Source organism: Python bivittatus, unplaced genomic scaffold, assembly GCF_059951505.1.
Source record: "Python bivittatus isolate LINGU-HERP-01145 unplaced genomic scaffold, Pbiv_v1 ctg000330_np1212, whole genome shotgun sequence".
Taxonomy (NCBI): Eukaryota; Metazoa; Chordata; class Lepidosauria; order Squamata; family Pythonidae; genus Python; species Python bivittatus.
Window position 1 is genome coordinate 48,229,798 of NW_028277058.1, and position 23,008 is coordinate 48,252,805.

The window sequence follows — 23,008 nt, forward strand, 5'->3', positions numbered from 1 at the left end:
GGTATAATAGAGCTGTATCGTCTAAACCCCAATAATAGTTGTTATTAATCATACCCATCAGCTTTTCTGTATGCCTGCCTACAAAATTCGAGGAGGAATACAATATTCAGAAATCCAGTTAGAATCATACTGCTTATCCAACAGTAGCTGCTGTATTTTGAAGGCAACAAAAATAATACGGTTCAAACTGCACTTTAAACAATAATAGAAAAATGGACCTAAAAGTAATAACATGTAGACTTTTAAAAAATGCAAGTCTCGGGGTGGATGGAGATGACATGTTCATTCATTTGCATGGCAGTAATCTAATTACATGAAAAGGATTGTTGATATAATAAGCATTTCAAATTGCCAAGCAATATAATAATTACAGTCATAATGTAATGTAATGTAATCAGGGATACCCAACTTTTTCTGTGCGAAGGGCTGTTCTTAGCTTTTGGGGGTTGCATTCCAAAAATAACAGGTAGAGCCAGAACAAAAGCTGAATTTGATTTCATTTAAATTTAATCTAGTTAATACAATTACACTCTTTTTCCATAGTTATTTTTTTCCTCTTCTCTCATATTAAAAATTACTATTTGACTACAACCTTTGGAGATCTCTGGAGGTTGCAGCTCAGATTTTCAGGAGGCCTTAGGTTATGTGCTTCTGATGCAAGGTCTGAGCCCACCACTGTTGTGATACCTGTTGGGAAGAAGATATCATTCTTCAAGAGTAGATTCTTCATGGTGGGGATAGAATGCAGCTTGCAGGCAAGCCGGAAGTCTAAGCCAGGATTAGCAGCAAGAGGTAGAAGGTTAAGACTGATCATTACCCAGAGACAACAGCCAGCTTGGCTGGCTGGGTGGGAAGGAAGAGTCACCTTGGAGCCCAGAAACCTTGAAAAATAGTAAGAATCCTCCCGAATCAGTATAAATGCCATTTAGCCCAGCATACTCTTATCATGCTGATCAAACAGACAGCAATGGGAATCCATATGCAGGACTTAACCACAATAGCATGTTCTTTGATGCTGTTCATGTTCCCAGCAGCTGGTATACAGGAGTCTTCTTTCTTTCATGCAATATACATCCATTATGAGAACCTTATCCTTTATTTATTTATTTCTAGGCCATCTAATTCCAAACAACTCTGGACAGTTTTACAAGATTAAAAAAACAATTCTATAAAAACAACAGATGTCCACAACACAACAGTCCAAATATTATGTAGTAGTATGAAAGAAGAAGAGAAATATCCCTTTCTTCATTTTCTCCACAGATTGTTGTTTCTCCTTCGGTAATGATGATACATGCTATTTGCCATTTTCTAAGCCCCAAACTGCCAAATATTGTAATCATTCTTAGTGGGAGAGTTGCTTCAACCCCTTGATCATTTTGTACTTTTAATATGTGCTGGCCAGAAGTAAATGTCAGCCCTTCAAGGTAGATAGACTAGGAATCCAATTTTATGTAGGTCAGTACTACTTTTACTATACTATAAGGTTGTGATAACAAAATCTTGCAAGTCTGAATGTGCTTCCCCTCTCTCTCCCTCCCTCCCTCCCTCCCTCCCTCCCTCCCTCCCTCCCTCGCTCTGCCTTTGTGAGAACTAGGAAGGGGCTTGTCTGAGATGTTTACTCAGGTTACATTTCTGCCATGGACTCAGTCCTTTTTTATCTGACTGTTGTCTTGGTAGCGGCTCTTCCTCCTGATACTCAAGGCCATTCCCTCTACAGTAATTCACAATATTTCAAGAATGGCTGCACCTTAGCTCTGAATGAAGACAATATGCTAGCTAGCTAATTATTATTGATTTATATAGATTTATGTACAGCCCAGCTCCCAAGGCCGCAGGTGGTTTACAAAAGTCAAGATTAAAAAAGATATTACTCAAGCGATATTGGAAGAGGGGTTTTTTTCAATTATTTTCTTAACAATCCTCAGTGTTCACCTATTTCCTGGCAATCATATGTTGGGTTGATATTTAAATAACATTCTCCACCAAAATCCCAAGTCCTATTTCCTGATCAGCTGTTACCAGTTCTTGGAGGATGCCTTACTCTCAGATACAGTGGGGCAAAAAAGTATTTAGTCAGCCACCAATTGTGCAAGTTCTCCCACTTAAAAAGATGAGAGAGGCCTGTAATTTTCATCATGGGTATACCTCAACTATGAGAGACAAAATGAGAAAAAAAATCCAGAAAATCACATTGTCTGATTTTTAAAGAATTTATTTGCAAATCATGGTGGAAAATAAGTATTTGGTCACCTACAAACAAGCAAGATGTCTGGCTCTCAAAGACCTGTAACTACTTCTTTAAGAGGCTCCTCTGTCCTCCACTCGTTACCTGTAGTAATGGCACCTGTTTGACCTTGTTATCAGTATAAAAGACACCTGTCCACAACCTCAAACAGTCACACTCCAAACTCCACTATGGCCAAGATCAAAGAGCTGTCGAAGGACACCAGAAACAAAATTGTAGACCTGCACCAGGCTGGGAAGACTGAATCTGCAATAGGCAAGCAGCTTGGTGTGAAGAAATCAACTGTGGGAGCAATAATTAGAAAATGGAAGACATACAAGACCACTGATAATCTCCCTTGATCTGGGGCTCCACGCAAGATCTCACCCTGTGGGGTCAAAATGATCACAAGAACGGTGAGCAAAAATCCCAGAACCACATGGGGGGACCTAGTGAATGACCTGCAGAGAGCTGGGACCAAAGTAACAAAGGCTACCATCAGTAACACACTACCCCACCAGGGACTCAAATCCTGCAGTGCCAGATGTGTCCCCCTGCTTAAGCCAGTACATGTCTGGGCCCATCTGAAATTTGCTAGAGAGCATTTGGATGATCCAGAAGAGGATTGGGAGAATGTCATATGGTCAGATGAAACCAAAGTAGAACGTTTTGGTCTAAACTCAACTCGTTGTGTTTGGAGGAGAGAGAATGCTGAGTTGCATCCAAAGAACACCATACCTACTGTGAAGCATGGGGGTGGAAACATCATGCTTTGGGGCTGTTTTTCTGCAAAGGGACCAGGAGGACTGATCCGTGTAAAGGAAAGAATGAATGGGGCCATGTATTGTGAGATTTTGAGTGAACACCTCCTTCCATCAGCAAGGGCATTGAAGATGAAACGTGGCTGGGTCTTTCAGCATGACAATGATCCCAAACACACCGCCCGGGCAACGAAGGAGTGGCTTTGTAAGAAGCATTTCAAGGTCCTGGAGTGGCCTAGCCAGTCTCCAGATCTCAACCCCATGGAAAACCTTTGGAGGGAGTTGAAAGTCCGTGTTGCCCAGCGACAGCCCCAAAACATCACTGCTCTAGAGGAGATCTGCATGGAGGAATGGGCCAAAATACCAGCAACAGTGTGTGAAAACCTTGTGAAGACTTACAGAAAACGTTTGACCTCTGTCATTGCCAACAAAGGATATATAACAAAGTATTGAGATGAACTTTTGATATTGACCAAAGACTTATTTTCCACCATGATTTGTAAATAAATTCTTTAAAAATCAGACAATGTGATTTTCTGGATTTTTTTTCTCATTTTGTCTCTCATAGTTGAATGAATTGGATGAAAATTACAGGCCTCTCTCATCTTTTTAAGTGGGAGAACTTGCACAATTGGTGGCTGACTAAATACTTTTTTGCCCCACTGTATCTTCTAGCTGTAGTCCGAGTAGTTCTTGCACAAGGGCAGCAGTACACAGATTTGAAGTTTCCAGTTTTTTTTTTTTTATCATAGCATTTCACAGAGTTTCCTATAATATTGGCCTTCTTTTTTTTTTCATATAATGGAATTACTTAGTAGTAGTGATAGTATTTTTTATTTAGGAATATAAGAAACCACATTATAAGGATTAAGGCTATATGTAGTGTAGTGGTTAAAGAGGTACAGGTAGTCCTCACTTAACAACCACAGTTGGGACTGGAATTTAGGTTACTAAGCAATGCAGTTGTTAAGCTAATCATCACATGACCAGACCTGATTTTATGGCCTTTTTTTGTGGCAGTCATTAAGCGGATCACCACATTCATTAAGTGAATCACATAGTCATTAAGTGAATCATGCAGTTCCCCATTGATATTGCTTGCTGGAAGCCGGCTGGGAAAGTCACAAACGACGATCATGTGACCCTAGGACCCTGCAAATGTCATAAGTGTGAGCTGGTTGCCAAGCACCTGGATCCTGCAGGGGTACTGTGATGGTCATAACTTCAGGCATCAGTTGTGAGTCACTTTAGTGCCGTTGTAACTTTGAATGGTCGCTAAACAGTTGTTAAACGAGGACTATCTGGACAGTCTAGAGTAGTGGTTAAAGAGGCACAGTGGACCAGGTCCTCCTCTACTCTCAACCATGGAAGTTCACTGGGTGACTTTGGGTTGGTTGTTCTCTCTTAGACCAACTAGTCTAAGCTAACCTTAGCTCAACAACCTCAGAGAGGTTGATCTGGGGAAAAATAGGAGGAGGGAATGCTATGTATGTCACTTTCACTTCCTGAATGAAGTGTGTGTGTGTGTGTGTGTGAGAGAGAGAGAGAGAGAGAGGAAGATAGACAGAAAGACATGGAGATAGATTAGCATGGTCCATCTAACTCCATACAGCCAACTCTCCAGGTTTCAGGCAGATTTTTCCAGTCTTATCTGAAGAAGCCAGAGGTTAAACCGGTGTGTTTTGCACATAGAGCATGTACTCTATTAGTGAGTTCACTCTCTTCCTCAGTGTCTCCTCCAAAACCCCAATCCCTTTTTCCTGTGCATATTTTGGAAAACAATCATACACTTACCTTCATTGTAATTTCAGACATGAATGAGATAAGTTTAAGTATTTGGACTGTTCCTATTGAAGCAATGGTTATAGCAAGTCAACTGAAAATACTGTACATTGTTGCTTGCATAAGACAAATGCTAGATAGGGAGCTGAACTACCTACATTTAGCATCCTTGGATGAAAGGATTCTAGAAGTGTTAGTTATTTATTTCGTTTAGATATACACAAGCAAAGCATAAGTAGAAGCAAAGAACACACCCTTCCGTAAGACATGTTGGCTTCCTCACGGGCTCTACACCTTCAAGATGGATCTCCCTTGCTCTCCTGTTCCCAACTTGCAGGTAGCTGTTTCTTCAGACTCGAACTACACAGACACCACTTAGTTTATAGTATCTCTTGCAATCCTCAGTTAGAAGGACATTTCCTTTCACAAATTCCTAGTGTGTATCACATTCAGATGGAAAGAGGCTTTAAGTCTATTTATGATGCACATGTTTACAATGCTATTTATTTATTGTAGCCTATGAATGATGCACCAAGTGACAAAATAATATTTCCTATTTCATATAGCTGTGGTTGCATTTTGCGGGTGTCCCAAATGTTGTTGCTGTTGCTATAGAGTATAGACGACTTGGAATCTTAGGACTGAGCAGTTGTGTGCTTTTGATTAAATTTTTCATATTGGTCCAGATAATAATCTTTCATAATGAAATATGATTCTACAGAGAGTTATTCACTGTCATTAGGGGATTTGTTTTTGATCCCACAAAATAAAATATTTATGGCTGCCTGTATTTATCTTTGGACAAGCAAAGCAAAAGAACAATTCTTCTAGCTTTCTGCTTTAGCCAGGGAAACTTTCTATAGGCTTCACTTGATACCACATTTTGATAGGAGCCATATAATGAATATTTGGCTTTGTTTCCTGTTTTAAGATAACATGTGTCATAGTTTTCCCTCTCTATATAAAAATAAAAATAATGTGGTGAGAAATGGGGCCAGTGTGAAATATTACTGTGTATAAAAAAGACAGAGCTCTCCTTAGAACTAGACTTATGGAGGATTTTTGCATATTTATCCCTAGGAGCCAATGGGAAATATAAACCACTAAATTAAATAAATAGCAGAGATTGGATAATAGGAGGAATAGCTGTCAAAAGCTGAGTGGTATACACACTGCACTTGAAGGGGCAAATAAATGCCCATTGTTTTTATTTTGCTTTGCCTTCAGCTTGACTTGCACAAACAAGCAGAACAGCATGGCTAAATGGATTATTGCCATCTGAGAATACATGTCAGGGAGATTATTTTAGGGGTTTAGGAAATCAAGGCATTTTGTATTGTAGCTACTCTGTTCACACGGAGCAAATTCGAAGCTTCTGTCTCTGTTTTGAAACTAATACAGTGGTACCTCGGGATACGAACTTAATCTGTTCCGTGACTCTGGTTGCAACTCGAGTTGGTCTCAAGTCAAGGTAAAGTTTCCCATAGGGTTCATTGTAAATCTGGTTAATCCGTTCCGCCCTCCGAATTTGGTCGCAACCCGAGGCGAATTTCCCCATAGGGTTCAATGTAAATCCGGTTAATCCGTTCCGCCCTCCGCCCGAATTTGGTCGCAACCCGAGGCAATTTCCTCTTCAGAGCCTGACTCCCGCCAAGCCTGCTCTGCATTTTCTTTGGAGCCATGCTAACATGCACACCAAAAACCTTCACAAAACACCGCAAAACACACCACGAGCCTCACCGAACATCTCCTTGCTACCGCGACCTCGCCCACAGGAAGCCGCGACTGCGTGACAGCAGGGAAAATGGTCGCGGATCCGGTTCATAAGTAGAGGCAAGTTCATAACCCGAGGTAAAATTTTCCTGCCGAAGCTGGTCGTAACCCGAAATGTTCGTTAGTAGAGGCGTTCGTATCCCGAGGTACCACTGTAATTGCTCTTCTGGTGTTCAGTATGGACAAACTGTTTCATGTTCACTGTAGCTAATGTTTATCAATCCAGGATCAAAATTATGGTTTATGATCTGGCCTTGGTTTAAGCTAAGCAGCAGTGGCATCTGCAGGGGACATGTCGGAAAAGGCAAAATGGTGAAAGTCCATTTTCTGTGTGCCCAAAAGGAGTGCGGCTTACATCACAACACTGCTTCTGTCATCTTGCCTTTTTTGACACACACACACATACACACACACTCCCCATTCTGAGCATAAGAAAAAGCTGTAGCTGAGCCCCACCCATGTCTTTCATCACATCTTAGAGCTGGGAGTTGAAGTCCACTCATCTTAAAGTTGCCAAGGTTGAGAAACACTGTTCTGGTCCATCCCTCTGCCCAGGTAAGGCCAATCCATTTTTTTCTCATGGCTGCTCTGGAAGAGGAAAGAAAACATAGTACTTTCCTCAGACCTATTAAACTATGTCCCAAAATAGGCAGGTCTGGAACTAAAACATTTCCCTTCCCAATCTGTCTTCCAATCTATACATTGCTCTCTGCTGGAGATGTCTTCATTCTTGACCAAAGAAGCTGATTACATGTGATCAATGCCAGTTCTTCCTGTCTAAAACTGAGCCAGGGCCTGTCTGGAGTAGGGCCAGTATATTCTTTCTCTCATGGGATCAAGCCACATATACAATTCAAGCTGTCACCTACAAAATACTATAATCATTTTATTATCTCATTGAAAGCAGCACATTGTTCTCTGATTAAAAAAAAAAAAAAACTAACAGAAAAAGGGGATAATTGAGAAGACTAGATGTTGCTGAGATGTTTTCTTGATCTTTTAACTGATACTAGCATTTCCTGTACGCTTCCTGAATCCTGATTCTTTCAACAATTTTTGGGTTCTCTAAAATTGGTACCAAAATCCTACATCTTGGAGAACTTCAAATGTTCTGTAAATTCATAAATTAGCTGACCCTTCACTGGAGCGGGGAGAAAACATAGGAATTTACAGTTACGGCTTCTTTATATTAATGAAATTGTTGGCATTTTTCTCCCCAAAAGCACAACTGTGTTTTCTTTCCTTTATGCAGAAAGACATTTTCCAGTTGCATAATAGTACGATATTTGCTGTGGGCACATGTGTTGAAATTGACAAGGCCACAAATATGACATTCTAAAACTCTTACCTTGCTTAAAAAAAAAAAAAAGGATTGTTTTGCCATGCTGTCACAGCACCTCCAATTGCACGTCCAGCTAATACACAAAATAAATACAGATGACATGCCATAACCGCATCTGGGAGTTTTGATTATGCCCTGTTAAAAAGTCAACTTTTCAGATGGGCTTGCATTTTGGAATTCTGTTTTTTTAACTGATACATGCCGAGTTTCTATTCTGTTCTGTAACTTTGGAAACCTCCTTTGAACTGCTCAAGTTCAAACATGCTTCCATTGTCATCCCCTGCTCTAATTGGTGAGAGTATCTGTGGCTTGCCTTTTTAGGAATTAATGTAAGAAAAAACAAACAAACCTGGGACTTCATATTTGATGCCCACAGGTATGTGTTCCGTAATCCCACTCAAAATACATCATTTGTGAAAAGACTAAAGCCACTTCAGGAATTAGTTGGCAGTGTTTCATTGACTTTGCTGGTCTGTGGATGAGAACATTAACAGGAAAAACCATGCAGAGGAGGAGTAACAAAGGCTGTGTCATTATAAGCCTGGCACTTTTTTTCTGGTAAGCTGAAATGAAATTAGAAGAATGTCATAAAACAAGATGGAAGTTATTTTCTTTAGTATTGAATTTGGGAGTCCTCTGAACTGTTGGACCCTGAATCTTTGCCTAATAATTAGGCAAACAGAATAATTAGTTTAAGCACTACAAGTCTCCTAGCATAAAATTATCTGAATTAAGACTCTTGTGCTCTTTCATCATGAGCTGTTTAAAATGGCCACACAGATGTGATGGTATCATTTTCCACCCCATTTCCTTGCCCCCTTTATTACTGAATTTAATCTCACTGCCCTTTTCCCATCTGTATCAAAATTAGAAAAAAGGACCCTCCTTTTTTATTTGGCATACCATGTTCCTCTGCTAGTTTTATAAATATGAAAATGAAAGAGAGGGAAACTACCAGTAAGTGACTTTATTCTAAGGCACAAAGTTCCCAGAGGGAAAATATTACCTTAATTAGTGTTTCTGGGGAAGCTTTTCATTAGCAGAACCATCTGCAGTTGCTACAGTGGAGGTCCACCTGTCCCTGAGCTATTAATATTTTGATCTTCTCAGGGAGCTTCAGATTCCTAGTCAAATATCATCACTGATTTTTTAAAAGGAAATTTAGGGACAGTAATAATATGGGTATTGATAAGGTTTGCATAACAGAGGCGTTGTACCCTGCAGAGCCCTAGAGCAGCCTTCTACCATTTTGACACTTCCATCTGCACTGAGAATTCTGTTATTCCCAGAATTCTCCACCTTTATGACCTTTCGTAGACCATCTGGAAGGCACTAAGTTGCAGAAAGTTATTGTAGAGTCAAAATAGTTGAGTTGACATGTTAAAATAAGTTACAGCAGGGGTGGGGAACCTGTTCCCTTAGGTATATATGCCCAGTCAACATGGCCAGTGGTGAAGACTGCTAGGGGTTGTAGTTCAGTAGCATCTGAAGATCCACAGATTCCCCATCCTTGTTTTATTTTTATCAACCCCTTTCTGCTTGTTGTGCTTTGACTATTAAAACATGAAATAGCCCTGTGGATGGAATGAGAGGGCAAGAATCAAATGTAACAGGAATGCCTGTTCATAGTCACAGCAGCATCGACACGTGTGTCTCACTCTGTCTGAGCTCTTCCTCTAGGCAGTGTTAATGGGCATTTCTCCTGTCCTTGAGTTGGCAGATAAGTATGCCACCATAAATTGCTTGCCTTTTTTGCTGTGCCCTATTCTCCTTCAATAGCAAGGCCAGACAGAAGTGTTTTCCTGATATATTAGGAGTGCAGAAAATGAAAGGATGTTCCGTGCAGCCAGTCCTTTTGGAGGCAAGCTTGAAATGGGGATAAATAATACTGGCTTGGAAAGGTTCCTCCAGCCTTAAAGATCTTTATTTTGAACACGCTTTAGTGCTTGTGAGAGGCATTCTTAGTGTGAGACAACAGTCTGCGCTGGGTGCTGTATGGCTGGCTCTGAGGCACCATTTTGATTTTAGGTGGGCTTTCCAAAGTAGCCCCTCATTCCCACCCGTTTGGTCCAGGAGTTCAAAACAGGTTACAGTGATGGGCCCTGCCTGCCCTTGCCTGAGCAGGTTCCCAAGGAGGCTCCATGGTGACCAAAAACTTGGTTGCTAATGTCAAATATGGCCAGATGCCAACTCTCCGTACGCCCACATTTAAAATAATTTCTGAATATCATAAAACAAGCGGACAGGAGCTTACGTCCTGTGTGGCTTGTAATGGTATTTTCTACTCTGCCATTTCAGGATCCATTCCCCCATCCTGTTCTCCAGACCTACATTGATTGAAATTGAGATACCTGCAACCTAATCCTGTAGTGTAAGTGGGCATAAAATTGGAGCCTACACTGAGTAACACTGTGAATAAACTACACGCAAATTAATCCTTTGAGCTTTGTCTAGAGCCCTATTGCTAAAGTTTTAAAATTCTGGCAAATGGAGACCTAAATGATTTAGCTCCTTAGCATCCAAGGGGCACTGTTTTCTTAGGCTGCAGGACTTAAGTAGAATTCAGAATCATGAAGACTTGCTGGAATCTCATAACTGGCTTTTAAAAGAATGAAAGCCTCATTCACTGTAGATTGAAATAAGGGTGTGTATGTCTTCATGTGCCTTAAAGAGCAAATATTATAGGTTCGAATGCGGTGAAGTTATGAGCGTTCATGAATTTGAGTATTTGAGTTTGCTGTATTTATTGGCTGTGATTCTAAGAATGTGTGTAGTTATGTCAAATGAATGGAAAGGATGCAGTTGTAACAGAGATAGGTGCCTTAACCTCTGTTTGTCCATCTGTAAATGGCACCAGTTGTAAATGACACCACGTGTCAGGGGCGGAAAAATGGCCACGGACCGTGTCACGGGAGGGAAAATGGCCGCGTATCCTGCTCGTACTCCAAGATATGTGGGGAAAAAAAAAATCCTATCAGTTGTCACTTACAGTGGAACCTCGGTTTACGAACTTAATTCGTTTCGTGACTCTGGCTGCAACCCGAATTGGTCGCAACCTGAAGGAAATTTCCCCATAAGGTTCAATGTAATTACTGTTAATCCGTTCTGGCGTGGAGGACAGGGAGGCAGCTATTGCTTGGAGGGAGAGTCCCCCTCCCTAGGACCACGTGTCAGGGGCGGAAAATGGCCGCGGACCACGTGTCAGGGGTGGAAAAATGGCCGCAGACCACGTGTCAGGGGCGGAAAAATGGCCACGGACCGTGTCACGGGAGGGAAAATGGCCGCGTATCCTGCTCGTACCCCAAGCGGAGTTTGCAAATCGAGGTAATTTTTTGTGGCCGGAGCTGATTGTAACCCAAAAAGTTTGTTAACAGAGGCGTTCGTAACCCGAGGTACCACTTCTTTTATCTGGAAATGCCAGGGATTGAGATCTAAATTGTACTGAGTTGTGGGTCCTTTCTGTGTTGACGTTCACTATGCTTTCTTTGCTTAAAAAGTACTGTACACAGTGGAAATGTCTCCTTTTTTTCACTGATTTGGGTTGATTTAGATTGAATGATACCTACTTAGAAAAAAAACTTATAAAAAGTTATATTGGAAAGGATTATCCTGCAGTTTTTGCTCTGCCAGTTGTTTTGCATTATAGGTGCTTAATTGTATATTTCTGAAAAAGAAAGTTGTAAGTGTAATGTTAAGTCCTTCAGCTGGCTGCTATTAACATATGAAATAAACAGTAGTGACATTGTCTCAAAATGGTCTTTATGTGCAAAATGCTTGTTGCTTTCAGTTATTCTGTTCTACCAGCACCCCAGACATTAGCCTGTCATTATCCATGAAAAAAACAATTTATTAATTTCCAGTGTCTTGCTATCACAGATTTAGCATCCATTCATAGAAAGTAAATTAAATCCTGGTATTAAAGCAATGCGGAATATTTATTGAGGAAATCTGGATTGAAAGAAGATAGGTATGGTTTTAAAACTGGAGGAAGAAACAAAGTAACCCGAACTATGCTGATGATCTGCAGTGAGAGTCAATGACTTTCTAGTAATGAAAGTCGAGGAACACAGTGGAAAAATGGAACTAAAATTAAATGTAAAGAAGATCATCCTAATAACAACAGGTACAACAACCAGCCTTTGAACTGACAGTGAACATACTGAAGTGGTGGATAGCTTCTGCCTTTTAGGATCAACTATCAGCAATAAAGGAACTAGCAATCAAGAATGAAGCAGCAGACTAGCTCTTGGAAAAGGTATTCAGATACTGTGGCACATTTATAACTACGAAGATCAGAATCATGCAGGCAATGGTTTTCCTTGTGACAAAGTTAGACTTTGAAGAAGCAGGATACACAGAGTACAGTAATGATGCTTTGGAGTTTTGATGTGGGAGAAGATTCCTGAGAATACCATAGATGGCCAAGAAAACAAACACATGGATCATCAAACAAATCAACTCAGAGTTCTTACTCGAGGCACAAATGACCAGACTTAAATTATCCTACTTCGGACACATTATGCGAAGACCTACCTCTCTGGAGAAGACTCTAATGCTGGGAAAAGTGGAAGGAAAGAGAAGAAGAGGACAACCAGCAGCAAGGTGAAGGGACTCAGTTACAGCAGCAATGGGTACACTGTTGGAAGACCAAAGGACCAGTTGGGGACTGGATAAAATCTGTCTATGTGGTCTCTAAGAGTCAACACTGAGTTGATGGCACATAATCACCAATGAAAGATATTTTTGCATGACTTGTATTCTGTTCCAGCATAGTTAAGTATTGCTGACTGCAGTGTTTTTGAAGGTAGGGAGAACGCCTTTCCCCTTCTTTCTGAAGTACCAAACAGCTTCCTTGAGAACAAGAGACTTAGGTGAACTGTTGAATTTCTCACACAGAGTCTTCTCTTTTTTTCTCTCTCTCTTCAAATACTGTACCTCTAGTCTTCAGTTCGGTCCGCCGGGCTCGCTTTGCTGAGATTCTCTGGGCAGTTTCTGTTGCCTGGCATAATAGCAAATGGAAACAAGCGCTGAAAAACAAGGAAAGGGGGCTTTGTGAGTATTTCGTAGGCTGTCCAACAGAGGACAGAAGCATTTGCCAACAGGTACCAAGGCACAAAACATTCACACATCCAAGCACTTCTCCCCCTCCCATTCACCCAGCCAAGCTGTGGAATATAACACTGTCCCAGGCGACAGTAGAAGAACTGAATTATTTAGCCTTTTCTGAAGACAAGACAGGCAGTTTTGAATACGTTAACTGTGTGTTTTAATCAATAGGCAAGCCGGGTAAGTTATTAAAAGAGCTGTCTTTGCTACCCACTCCCTGTTATTTGATTTTCAGGACCCAAGGGAAGAAAGAGGAAGCAATTCTCCTCCTGAGAAATTCCATTCAGTATGGACCAGATTTTGCAGATGCCTATTCCAGTCTCGCTTCACTCTTGGCTGAACAGGTAACTGAAAATATTCAGAATCACCTATCCCGGCTTCTCCCAGCCTGAGCCCTCCAGATATATTGGACTTCCACTTTCACAGTTCCCAGCTGTTTATCACGTTGTTTAGGAATCACGGAAGTGGAAGTCCTGTGCCTCTGAAAGGCACCAGGATGGGGAACTCATGCAGACTAGGCCTTCTTGGTGTGTTGCATTCTGACATTGCATTTTTGCACTATTCAAAATGAACCTGCAGAGAGAGATGCATCCTGCATAGGAGGAAGAAAATAAGTAACCAAATTTCAAGGGAAAGCAATGTTACAGAAGAAGAAACCCAGACTGATTTTGTGTGTGAGCTTTGCTGTATTAGAAGTGCAAGGACTGCAGTGCTCCTTTTCTGAGAATTACCGTCCCAATATATCGCTGGGAGGAAAGGTTGATCTTGTAGAATAAGGATAAATCAGGGCCCTGCCTTGGAAATCTGGATGCTAACACCTTTATCTAATGTTTAGAGCAGAGGATCCTCTCTGCATGCTAATTGTTTTTTTTTCAGATGGGGAGTAAACAACTTCCTTCTTGTACCGTCCCTGGAGGGAAAAATGAAATTAATTGCTCTTATAGTAGCTGGCTTAAAGAGTATGGATTTTCAAGAGTGTGAATCACTGGTCAAAAGACCATTAGTATAATAATTTGTACTAAGGCACATTCATGCTGCTACTGCTACCTCTTACTTTGAAAACAAGAGGTGTAGCCTCCAGTGGATCTTAATCTTCAGGCTGATAGATGAGGTCTCAGAAATAGATCGGGATAATAATTTCCTGTTCTTGCTTTGGAACTTGATGAGTGTTTATAAAAATGATACCCAGTAGCAGCAGGGACTCCTGTAATCAAGATCCATGACTAACTTTAACTTCCCCTTCCCCAGACATCACTTACTGCAAAGTTTCCATCCTTTGCAGCGTTTGAACAGAATAGCAAAGATTTGGAGGTGGTTTCAGTTCATTGTTAGTGGAAACACCTATGGATGTGCTGGTGAGAACACGTAATGTTCCAGTAGAAAGGTCTGTTAGCTGTGGCATTACTTCAATAACATGGGGGCCTCCATAGCAGTATTCCTTTTACCTAGAGTAACATGTACAGCTTGGGTGCCTCCCTGTTGCTATGAACAGTCTTTGGAAATTGGAGTTATAGTAGCCCTCTGCAGCTTGGTGCCCTCCAGATGTTTCAGACCAACCCCCCTAAGTCATTGGTAACAGCTGGGGACCAGGTTTGGAAAATACTGAGCTACAATATGGGCTGTTCCTGTAAGACTGTTATCTAGTCACACAAGAAGTAGCAGGCCTGTTACAGCTGCCGTGACATCAGACTAACATGAGGATCTGTCCATCAAGAGTTACAAATCATGTATCTGCGCTACTCCTATGAAATAAGCATACTGATTAATTATAGGTTCTAGATTTATTTTTATTATGATTTGAAGAGAGAAACAGGGATTTTGTTTTTTTTAATGGTTACAGACATACCTGTATAGTACGTTTTCCTATGCCATCTAAGAATCTAAAATGAAAGTTGATGGTCTTGTGCTCCTGGAATTGTAAAAGAAGCACTTGTGATTAATGTTCTGTGCTCAAGGGAGTTGGGTAGTAAGTCAGTGTAATTACCCTGTCCTCCGCTTGGAAGGTGATTTTCAAATCAGGGTAGACTTGAAAAGAGAGTAACTTTTAACACAAACTAATACCTTGGTGAGCCCCAGAGTTAATCAGAGGGTTCTGGTGTTTTAGACAATTTTGCACCTTTCATCAGAGCTATTTTTCATGGTAGAAAATAGGCTTGTCATTCTTGTGAACTTCAAAGTAACACCACAAACTTATTTTTAAAAATGTTTACTTTCAGAAAAACCTGTTTCCATGGAAATGCTTAAGAGACCCAAATGTTCCAAAGGTAGCAATTGATTTAGTTGTACATTTGATGTAGCTCATTGAACCTGTGTCAGGTTATACAGTATATACTAGAATTGTGCAAGTTGTGCACAGTCAGCTAGGTCCTACTTTGGATGGATGGATGGACGCACGCACGCACGCACACATGCACACATGCACACACTCACACACTCACACATACATGCAAGACAAACTCGTTATCTTAAGACAAGCGCTTCAGAAGAGTTCTATAATTTTTGAGAACTGCTGAAAGTTCTACAGTTATGGTTCAAGGACTACTTTACCCATCGGACTGTATTCCTAATTAGAGTGATGCTTGCTAGGAATTCTGAGAGTTACGGCCTCAACACAGGAGGATGCACCTAGTCGAGGAAGGTTGGTATTAAGGTAGTCCTTGTTTAGCGACCACTCATTCAGTGACTGTTCCAAGTTACAATGGCACTGAACAAGGGGGGACTTACAATTGGTCCTTGACGTTGCGGCCATTGCAGTGTCCCCATGGTCACGCAATCACAATTTGGGTGCTTGGCAACTGGCTCGCAATTACAATGGTTGCAGTGTGCCACGGTCACGTGATCACCATTTGTGATCTTCCCTGCCAGCTTTCCATAAGCAATGTCAATGGTTAGCCAGGAGGAGGTCGTAAGTCGCTCCTGCTCCTGCTGTTTTTTCTCCCAAGGAGCCCCCAAGTGGTATGGGGATCACATACTCCATAGCACCCACCTGTCTCTGTAGTGTCTGCCCATGGCACCTGTCCCCCCCCTTTTGCCCACCAGCCTGTTTGCCTGGGACAGGGTTACAGTGGTGTAAGCAAGCACTTCTGGATTCCCGCTGCTTCCCATGTTGAGGTCATGTGAGGTCCTGCTTAACAACCTGCATGGTCTTCGCTTAACAACTGCAATGGGGACTTCCAGGATTGCCGTAACTAAGTGATGCGATCAAGTGACATCATGCTTTACAACCGCATCACTTAGTGATGGAAATTCTGGTCCCAATTGTTGTCATAACTGGAGGACTATTTGTACCCTACTGAAAGCAGCTCTCCAGACACCCATTCAGAAGCCTTTCTTTTCACCTGATCTTTCATAACTGGAGGCACTAACAATTGAAGTCAGTATCTTCAAAACACATGTTCTGCTGCTGATAGACAACATTTCAAATTCCACCAGTATAATGATTGCAAAGCAAAGAGGAGGCTCAACAAATGGTGTTTGCTCTTTCAAAAACACCACAAAACCAAGAGCGGGCACACAAACAGCAAAAAGCGTGGAGGGAAGTATTTTCTTTACGAATTGTAGTTGACAGAGTATTGGGAACTAATTATAAGGCATGAGGTAGGAACCAACATTAGTTCTTTTATGCTAGAGCAGTGTTTCTCAACCTTGGCAACTTTCAGTTGTGTGGACTTCAGCTCCCAGTTCTGGGACTTGAAGTCCACACAGCTTAAAGTTGCCAAGGTTGAGAAACATTGTGCTAGAGAGAACTATTATGCCAACGTAGATTACGTTTTCCAAGTCCATTAGAAGAATGGCCAAATATCCATTGGCTTGGAAAGGGGGGAGGAAAAACCCTAGGATTTAAATCCAGAAACATAGATACATATGAAGGCTTTGATTTCTTTCTATAAGTGGCTTCATTCTTGTGTATCCATGAGCCTTTTGCTGAATAAGACAATTCCTGAATATGGGGTAAAGTATTTGGAGAGGTAAGATTTATCACTCTGCCTATGTGAAGCCTGACACTAACCCTCTCCCTTTTCTAGTGAGTAACTCAGAGTTAAGTATACTTAGTTGGGGTGAATGAATCCCACCCATCTTGTCTTTATTCCTGGTAGCTTCATAGACATATCCATGTAATTATTTTGGTAAGAGAACAGATGTGGTTTGCCATTACATTCCTCCAGGATGTTTTTTCTCCATCTTCTCATTCTAACCTACTGATATTGCATTTCCTTGAGATCTCCCATCCAAATCTTAACCAGGACCAACCCTGCTTAGCTTCTAAACTAGGTCTACCACGGGCTGAGACTTCATGAGTTTTAGCGAAGAGTTCTGTTCCTTCACAGCTTCAGAATGTGAGACAGAATAATCCCAGTTCAGCAAAAATGAATTGCACTGGAGGTTCAGTGCAACTTCCAACCTTGTTATTTCCCAGGCCCTGTTCATCTGCCTGCTGACTCTTGCAGTCCTCTCTAGCTGCCTTTTGTTTCTTTTCCACCCACTCCCAACCAGCTGGTAGGGCTCTGCTGCCAAAAGCTACTAAAGTTTTTGTCATTCTGGCCATGTCATCCCCTTTACTGGCTTTCTGCCTACTCCCAGATCATACATGCGTTTTTTTCCCCTTGCATTTTGTGCTCTCTGTGGCCTTGCCTTATCTCTCTGCACTGAAACCATCACTTTCTCTGACCTTCCCCAACATTAGTCATCTGAAGGTCTTCTATTCCATGAAGTAATCCCTCACTCTTCCTCCCAGAATGATGTCTCCGTAGAACTGCCTCTCTTGTTCCTTTCTGTCTTCTCTCAAAACCCGCTGTATGTAGGAACCCTCTGGCTCACCCTTTAATGTTTGTGCTTTATTATAACTAAGTCACATAAATGTGGAATTGAAATTCTCTCTTCCCTGCGCAGTTGTGAAAAAAACTGCCGTGATCTTCCTTTCTCTCATATAGTAGTTCTGTAACATTTATAATGTCTGCATGTGTGTCGCATAGAAAGTGATAGGAGAGAGCCAGATCTCTATTCCAAGATACCAGTTATAGTCCTGAAATTGTAATAATGTTAGACTAATGATGCCTGGGATCAAAAAATTACTGGGTGAACTCAGGTAAGATAGTGTCTCTTAGCCTAACCTGCTTCATAAATGGTAGGCCTTCCTCCTCAAGTGAGATTTAAATCTAGTAGACTGATACATGGGTTATCTTGTAGTTTTTCCCCCCCATCTAATAGATTTCTATCCTTTGTTGCTATGGAGACATAAGCTTTCATATGTATAGGTTGTGCTTGTTGACATTTTAGGAACCAGTCTGAATCAGGCCTTCATAACTTGATGTCCTCCAAATATTTATTTATTTATTCGTCAAATTTATATGTCTACCCATCTCACAAGTGACTCTGGGCGGTGCACAACTGACTAAAAGCCATTAATATATAAAAAACGTATTATTATTAAAAATTTTAAAACACTTTAAAAAAACACAAGGCTAAAATATGTTGGACAGGAGGGGCACCAGGTTCAGAAAGAGTGATCTAGACTGCTGGAAGCATATGTGTGTGTCACACTAGATTTCCCTGTTGTCAGAGTGTTGGCACCTTTCTTTTCCACCATCAGCATTTTGCTTCCACTGCAGATGTCCAGCAGATAAAATTCCATGCTTCCAGGGCAATATCTGAGCTGGCTTGGTCAATTTTCCACTTGACTTTTTAAAGATTTTTAAGTAACATAAAGGAATGGCAAACTGGTATGCATCATATTTATTTGCAACAATGGAATGCCTTGGAGCCCCATAAAGATCCCCAGTGGGATAGTAGAGAATACAATGGGGAAACTAGTTTACCTTGTGATAAATGGGTGTTTTGTGAGGAGCCATGCAGTTTATGGCAGCCGTTTTCTATATAGACATCTCCTATGGCAGCCATTTTGTATGAGTATCCTTAATCTAAACCAGTGTTTCTCAGCCGTAGCAGCTTTAAGATGAGTGGACTTCAACTCCCAGAATTCCCCAGCCAGCATGCTCTTAAAGTTGCTATGGTTGAGAAACACTGCCTTACAGGATGGTGGTTGTGAAGATTTAATTGAAGGAGAGAGTACTATACAGTGGTACCTCTTCTTACGAACGCCCCTACTTACGAAATTCTTGAGATACAATCAGCTCTGGCCCCAAAAATTTACCTCTACTTACGAATTCGCCTCGACTTACGAGCCATTTTCCGCCCATTCCACGTGGTCCATGGCCATTTTTCCGCCCGTGCCACATGGTCCGCAGCCATTTTTCCGCCCATGCCACATGATCCGCGGCCATTTTCCACCCGTTCCACGTGGTCCGCAGCCATTTTTCCACCCGTTCCACGTGGTCCGCTGCCATTTTTCTGCCCGTTCCACGTGGTCCGCGGCCATTTTTCCGCCCCTGGCACGTGGTCCGTGGCCATTTTTTCTGCCCTGCCGCGTGGTCAGCGGCCGTTTTTCCGCCCCTGACGCGTGGTCCGCAGACACCGGAACAGATTAACGGTAATTACATTGAACCTTATGGGAAAATTTACTTCGACTTGTGACCAACTCGACTTGCGATCAGAGTCACGGAACGGATTAAGTTCATAAGTAGAGGTACCACTGTATGTGCTGCCTTGAGCTTTTAGAGGGAAGGCAGCATATGGATACGATAAATGATATTTGTTTATCATATTACAAGCTTACAAGCTATTGTAAGCTACACATCTGGAGACTTCCACTGTAGGGAAGATGGACTTAATGGTTCAGTTCTGCTTTGCTTCAAAATGTAGAATGTATCACTTGCATTTTGGCTGTTCCCAGGACCTGACCGATAGACACCAGCTTGCATAGCCTTTTAGCATATTCTGGACACCTCACATTAGATGGTTGGTTTGCAGTTCACCACTTTAAATTTCCTACAGTGTGTCTAAGGTAGTATTTATGTATGCGTGTAAGTATGTATTTTATTTATTTCAATGTATGTGCTCATGTAGTTATTTGTTTATTAGATTTATGACCTAGCTTTCTTCCAGGAGCAAAAAGTGCCATGGAAGCTTGCTACTTGCTTATTCCTGCTGCCAGATTAGCCTGCCTTGAGGATCGGTTCTCAAACTTGGAGCTGGGGAACATAAAAGCAATGACAACTAATGCTGGTGTTTGTGGTTGATCATAACGCCAGTGTCTAAATTCCTTGCATGTAGAAACATTTCTCCCCCCTCCTTCATAAAAGAAGTCCAGCTAGTCATAACATAGCAAGGTGGCTGGCCACTGAATAACAGGGTTTGCTTCCTTTTTTGCCTTTAGGACCATTTAAAAGAAGCTGAGGAAGTATATCAGGCTGGCATAGAGAATTGTCCTGAAAGCTCTGATCTGCATAATAACTATGGGGTTTTCTTAGTCGATACTGGTAAGTAAAAGATAGGTTGTTATTTCTGGTAATCCTTAATTGACTTTTGCTGATTAGGATGGATAATGAGGTTTTTAAAGATTTGTTTATAGAGAATGGGGTGAGATATGAGATGAAGAGATGGTTTGTTATATTTTTAGAGATGGTGTTAAGTTGTTAAATTTGTTTATATTTGCTGGGACAACAGGGAAAGTTACTTCTTTTTTTCTCTTTTTAAATTTTTTTCTTTGCACGTTTTATTTTTTAATACTTTAAACTTTGTATTAGTTTTATCTGTATAATGTAATCTTCAATAAACTATATAAAGGTACTGGTAAGTAAAAAAGAGCCAAAACTTGGGGTACTAAGAACTACTCTGGACAAATTAAAATGATTGTCATCAGAGTTACTAGCTCAGCAGTTTATCTCCAGACTGCTCTGCGAAGTTTTTTCTTTCTTATTTTCCAAAACCTCAGCCCAATGTGTTGCATGTAATGCTAATTTTTATTATGTGCACAGCAAAGCCATGGTAAGTGGATGAGAAGAATGATAAAGGAATGAAACATACTTTCAGCCTTTATATCAGCTTCTCAAAGATGAAGAGCTCTAGGCAGCTGAAGAAAAACCAGAGAAGAGTCTGCAAAACTGGTCGGAATGCATCAGAATTCAGATATCACATACCAGAGGCATCCCAAACTGGATATCTTTCAGGGGCAAAGACTTCAACTCCCAGAATTCTTGGCAGTGGCCATGATGGTTGGGGAATCCTAGGAAAAGTCTGTATATCTGGAGGGCAATCAGGTTGTGAGAAGGCTGACAGAGCACCTAAGGCCCAAAAACTAAGAAGGCAACTCTCAGCTCAGTTGAAAAGACAAATCAGGTAGATGGGAGGACATGTTTTTTTTTAATCTGCGCTCAATCGTGACCAATTCTGCGGTGACTGCCTGGACGAGTCCCTGCAGTTTTCAAGGCAAGGTGTTTCGGAAGTGGTTTGCCATTGCCTCCTTCCTAGGGCAGATCCCAGCTGGCGAGCGCAGGAGGCGGGGTTTCCGTTGCTTCGCGCCTTTTTCGGGCGTGCACGGCTTCTGCGTTACCGGCAACTGCGCCCGTCTCCTGTGCAAGCGCTGCCAGCATTTTTCCTCCCACCAGGGTGAGAGTCCCCATTTATTTACTCACGTAAGTTTTCGAGCTGCTGGGCTGGCAGGAGCTGGGGAGGAAGCAGGAACTCGCTCTGCTGCGCGGAGCTGGGCTCAAACCGCTGAAGTGTCGACCATTTAAGAGTGGAGTCAGACATTATTTATTTGCAGAATTATCCTGTATGTCTGTTCACAAGTCCCAGTTCAATGGGCATATTTCCAGGAAAATCTGCATAGACTTCCAGTCTTACTTGGCCAGCTAGGTGGCAACATCTAGTTTGTTTCAGCTGACCTTGGAATGGGTTTGACCAGGAGCCAAGCTCAATTTGAAGGAGATTTTATTTTAGCCCATGAGCCTGGGACTACCCTGCTTCATATTAATACATGGTGACCTTGAAAAGATGACTGAAAATTTTAAACCATGTAAACTAGCAACCAGCAAATCCCCCTTCTCCTTGCTATAAATCTTACACTGTAGTTATTTTAACTTTATTTGCATTTCGCATGCAGATCGGTCTAGTCTGCTGCTATAGGATATGTGAGTGTGTGACAGGCAGTGGGTTTGTGTACAAAATTTATCTTTAAAAGCTGTTTGCTTTCCAGTGCTAGCAATCTGTCACTTTTCTCCAGGATGAAATTAATGTCAACGCATTGATTGTTGTTTTTGCTTAACATAAGACACGGACAAATTATTCTACTTAATCAGTTCACACAGCTTGTACTTCTCTCTGCTTTTCTTCCTCTTTCCTATAATGGATTGTTCTGTCACGTACCCATGGAAAAGGTAATAGGCCAGCTCCATCTTGTGGAAAAAGAAATATCACATTTGCTATTTGGTTTGGTATTGTGTTTAGATTATGCAAGTCTTTTTCCCCTTATTTAATGTTAGCAGGGCTACTACTGTATATCTGGGCTGCAAAAATCTAGATGACTCACTAAATGGCTTTCTACTGCCATGTAGTGGTTATCTGGATATTTTACAGCCCATATATATATTAGTATTAATATTAATGCCTTTAATTTAACTCTTGTAAACTGCTTCAAGCATCTTTTGAGAAACATGGCATATATTTTTGAAATTCTAATTAGATAAATGCTACCTCTGCCCTATTGGTTGTGAGCAAATAATCACCCTCCTCCTGGCTCCCCAGAAGTAGATTAGGGAATTCATTTATTACTACAGCCCAGGGAAGTCATTTAAAAAAGGCCAGTACAGCGGATCCCTTAGTGTTTAACATAGATTGTATAGTTTGCTCATTGCAAAGTAACAAACTGCTGGATTTGTCTGGTTATAATTACTGCATTTGTATATATACCTCCCTTTGAATGAACTTGAGTTCCTCTTGAATGTTCTGTATGGGTTTTTCTCTCCCGTTTCCATTTGTATTCCTTTCAGATCCTTATTTATTTATTAAACTGGTATGCCACCTGCCTCTCAATGACTCTGGGCAACTCACAAGATATTCTCAGAGATACTAACTTGGTGAGCCATCAAGAGCAACCCTAATCCAGCCTTCTTTTTGTAG

At 41.3% G+C, this 23,008-nt stretch overlaps 1 protein-coding gene and 1 long non-coding RNA gene across 5 annotated transcripts in view; one reads left to right on the forward strand and one right to left on the reverse strand.

The window, feature by feature from the left end:
* The window catches only part of TMTC1 (transmembrane O-mannosyltransferase targeting cadherins 1), a 139,267-nt gene that overhangs the window by 101,440 nt on the left and 14,819 nt on the right, over positions 1-23,008 (forward strand). For all 4 annotated transcript variants that reach the window (XM_015887540.3, XM_025164681.2, XM_088141210.1 and 1 more), the window contains 2 exons: positions 13,227-13,335; positions 20,265-20,367. In XM_015887540.3, the coding sequence (XP_015743026.1) occupies positions 13,227-13,335; positions 20,265-20,367 (212 nt within the window). The remainder of the gene's footprint in view (positions 1-13,226; positions 13,336-20,264; positions 20,368-23,008) is intronic.
* On the reverse strand, positions 101-22,998 carry LOC148215970 (uncharacterized). Its single transcript, XR_015796269.1, has 3 exons — positions 21,523-22,998; positions 12,419-12,912; positions 101-687 (listed from the first exon to the last, which is right to left on the reverse strand). It is a non-coding gene; the product is annotated as an uncharacterized LOC148215970 (long non-coding RNA).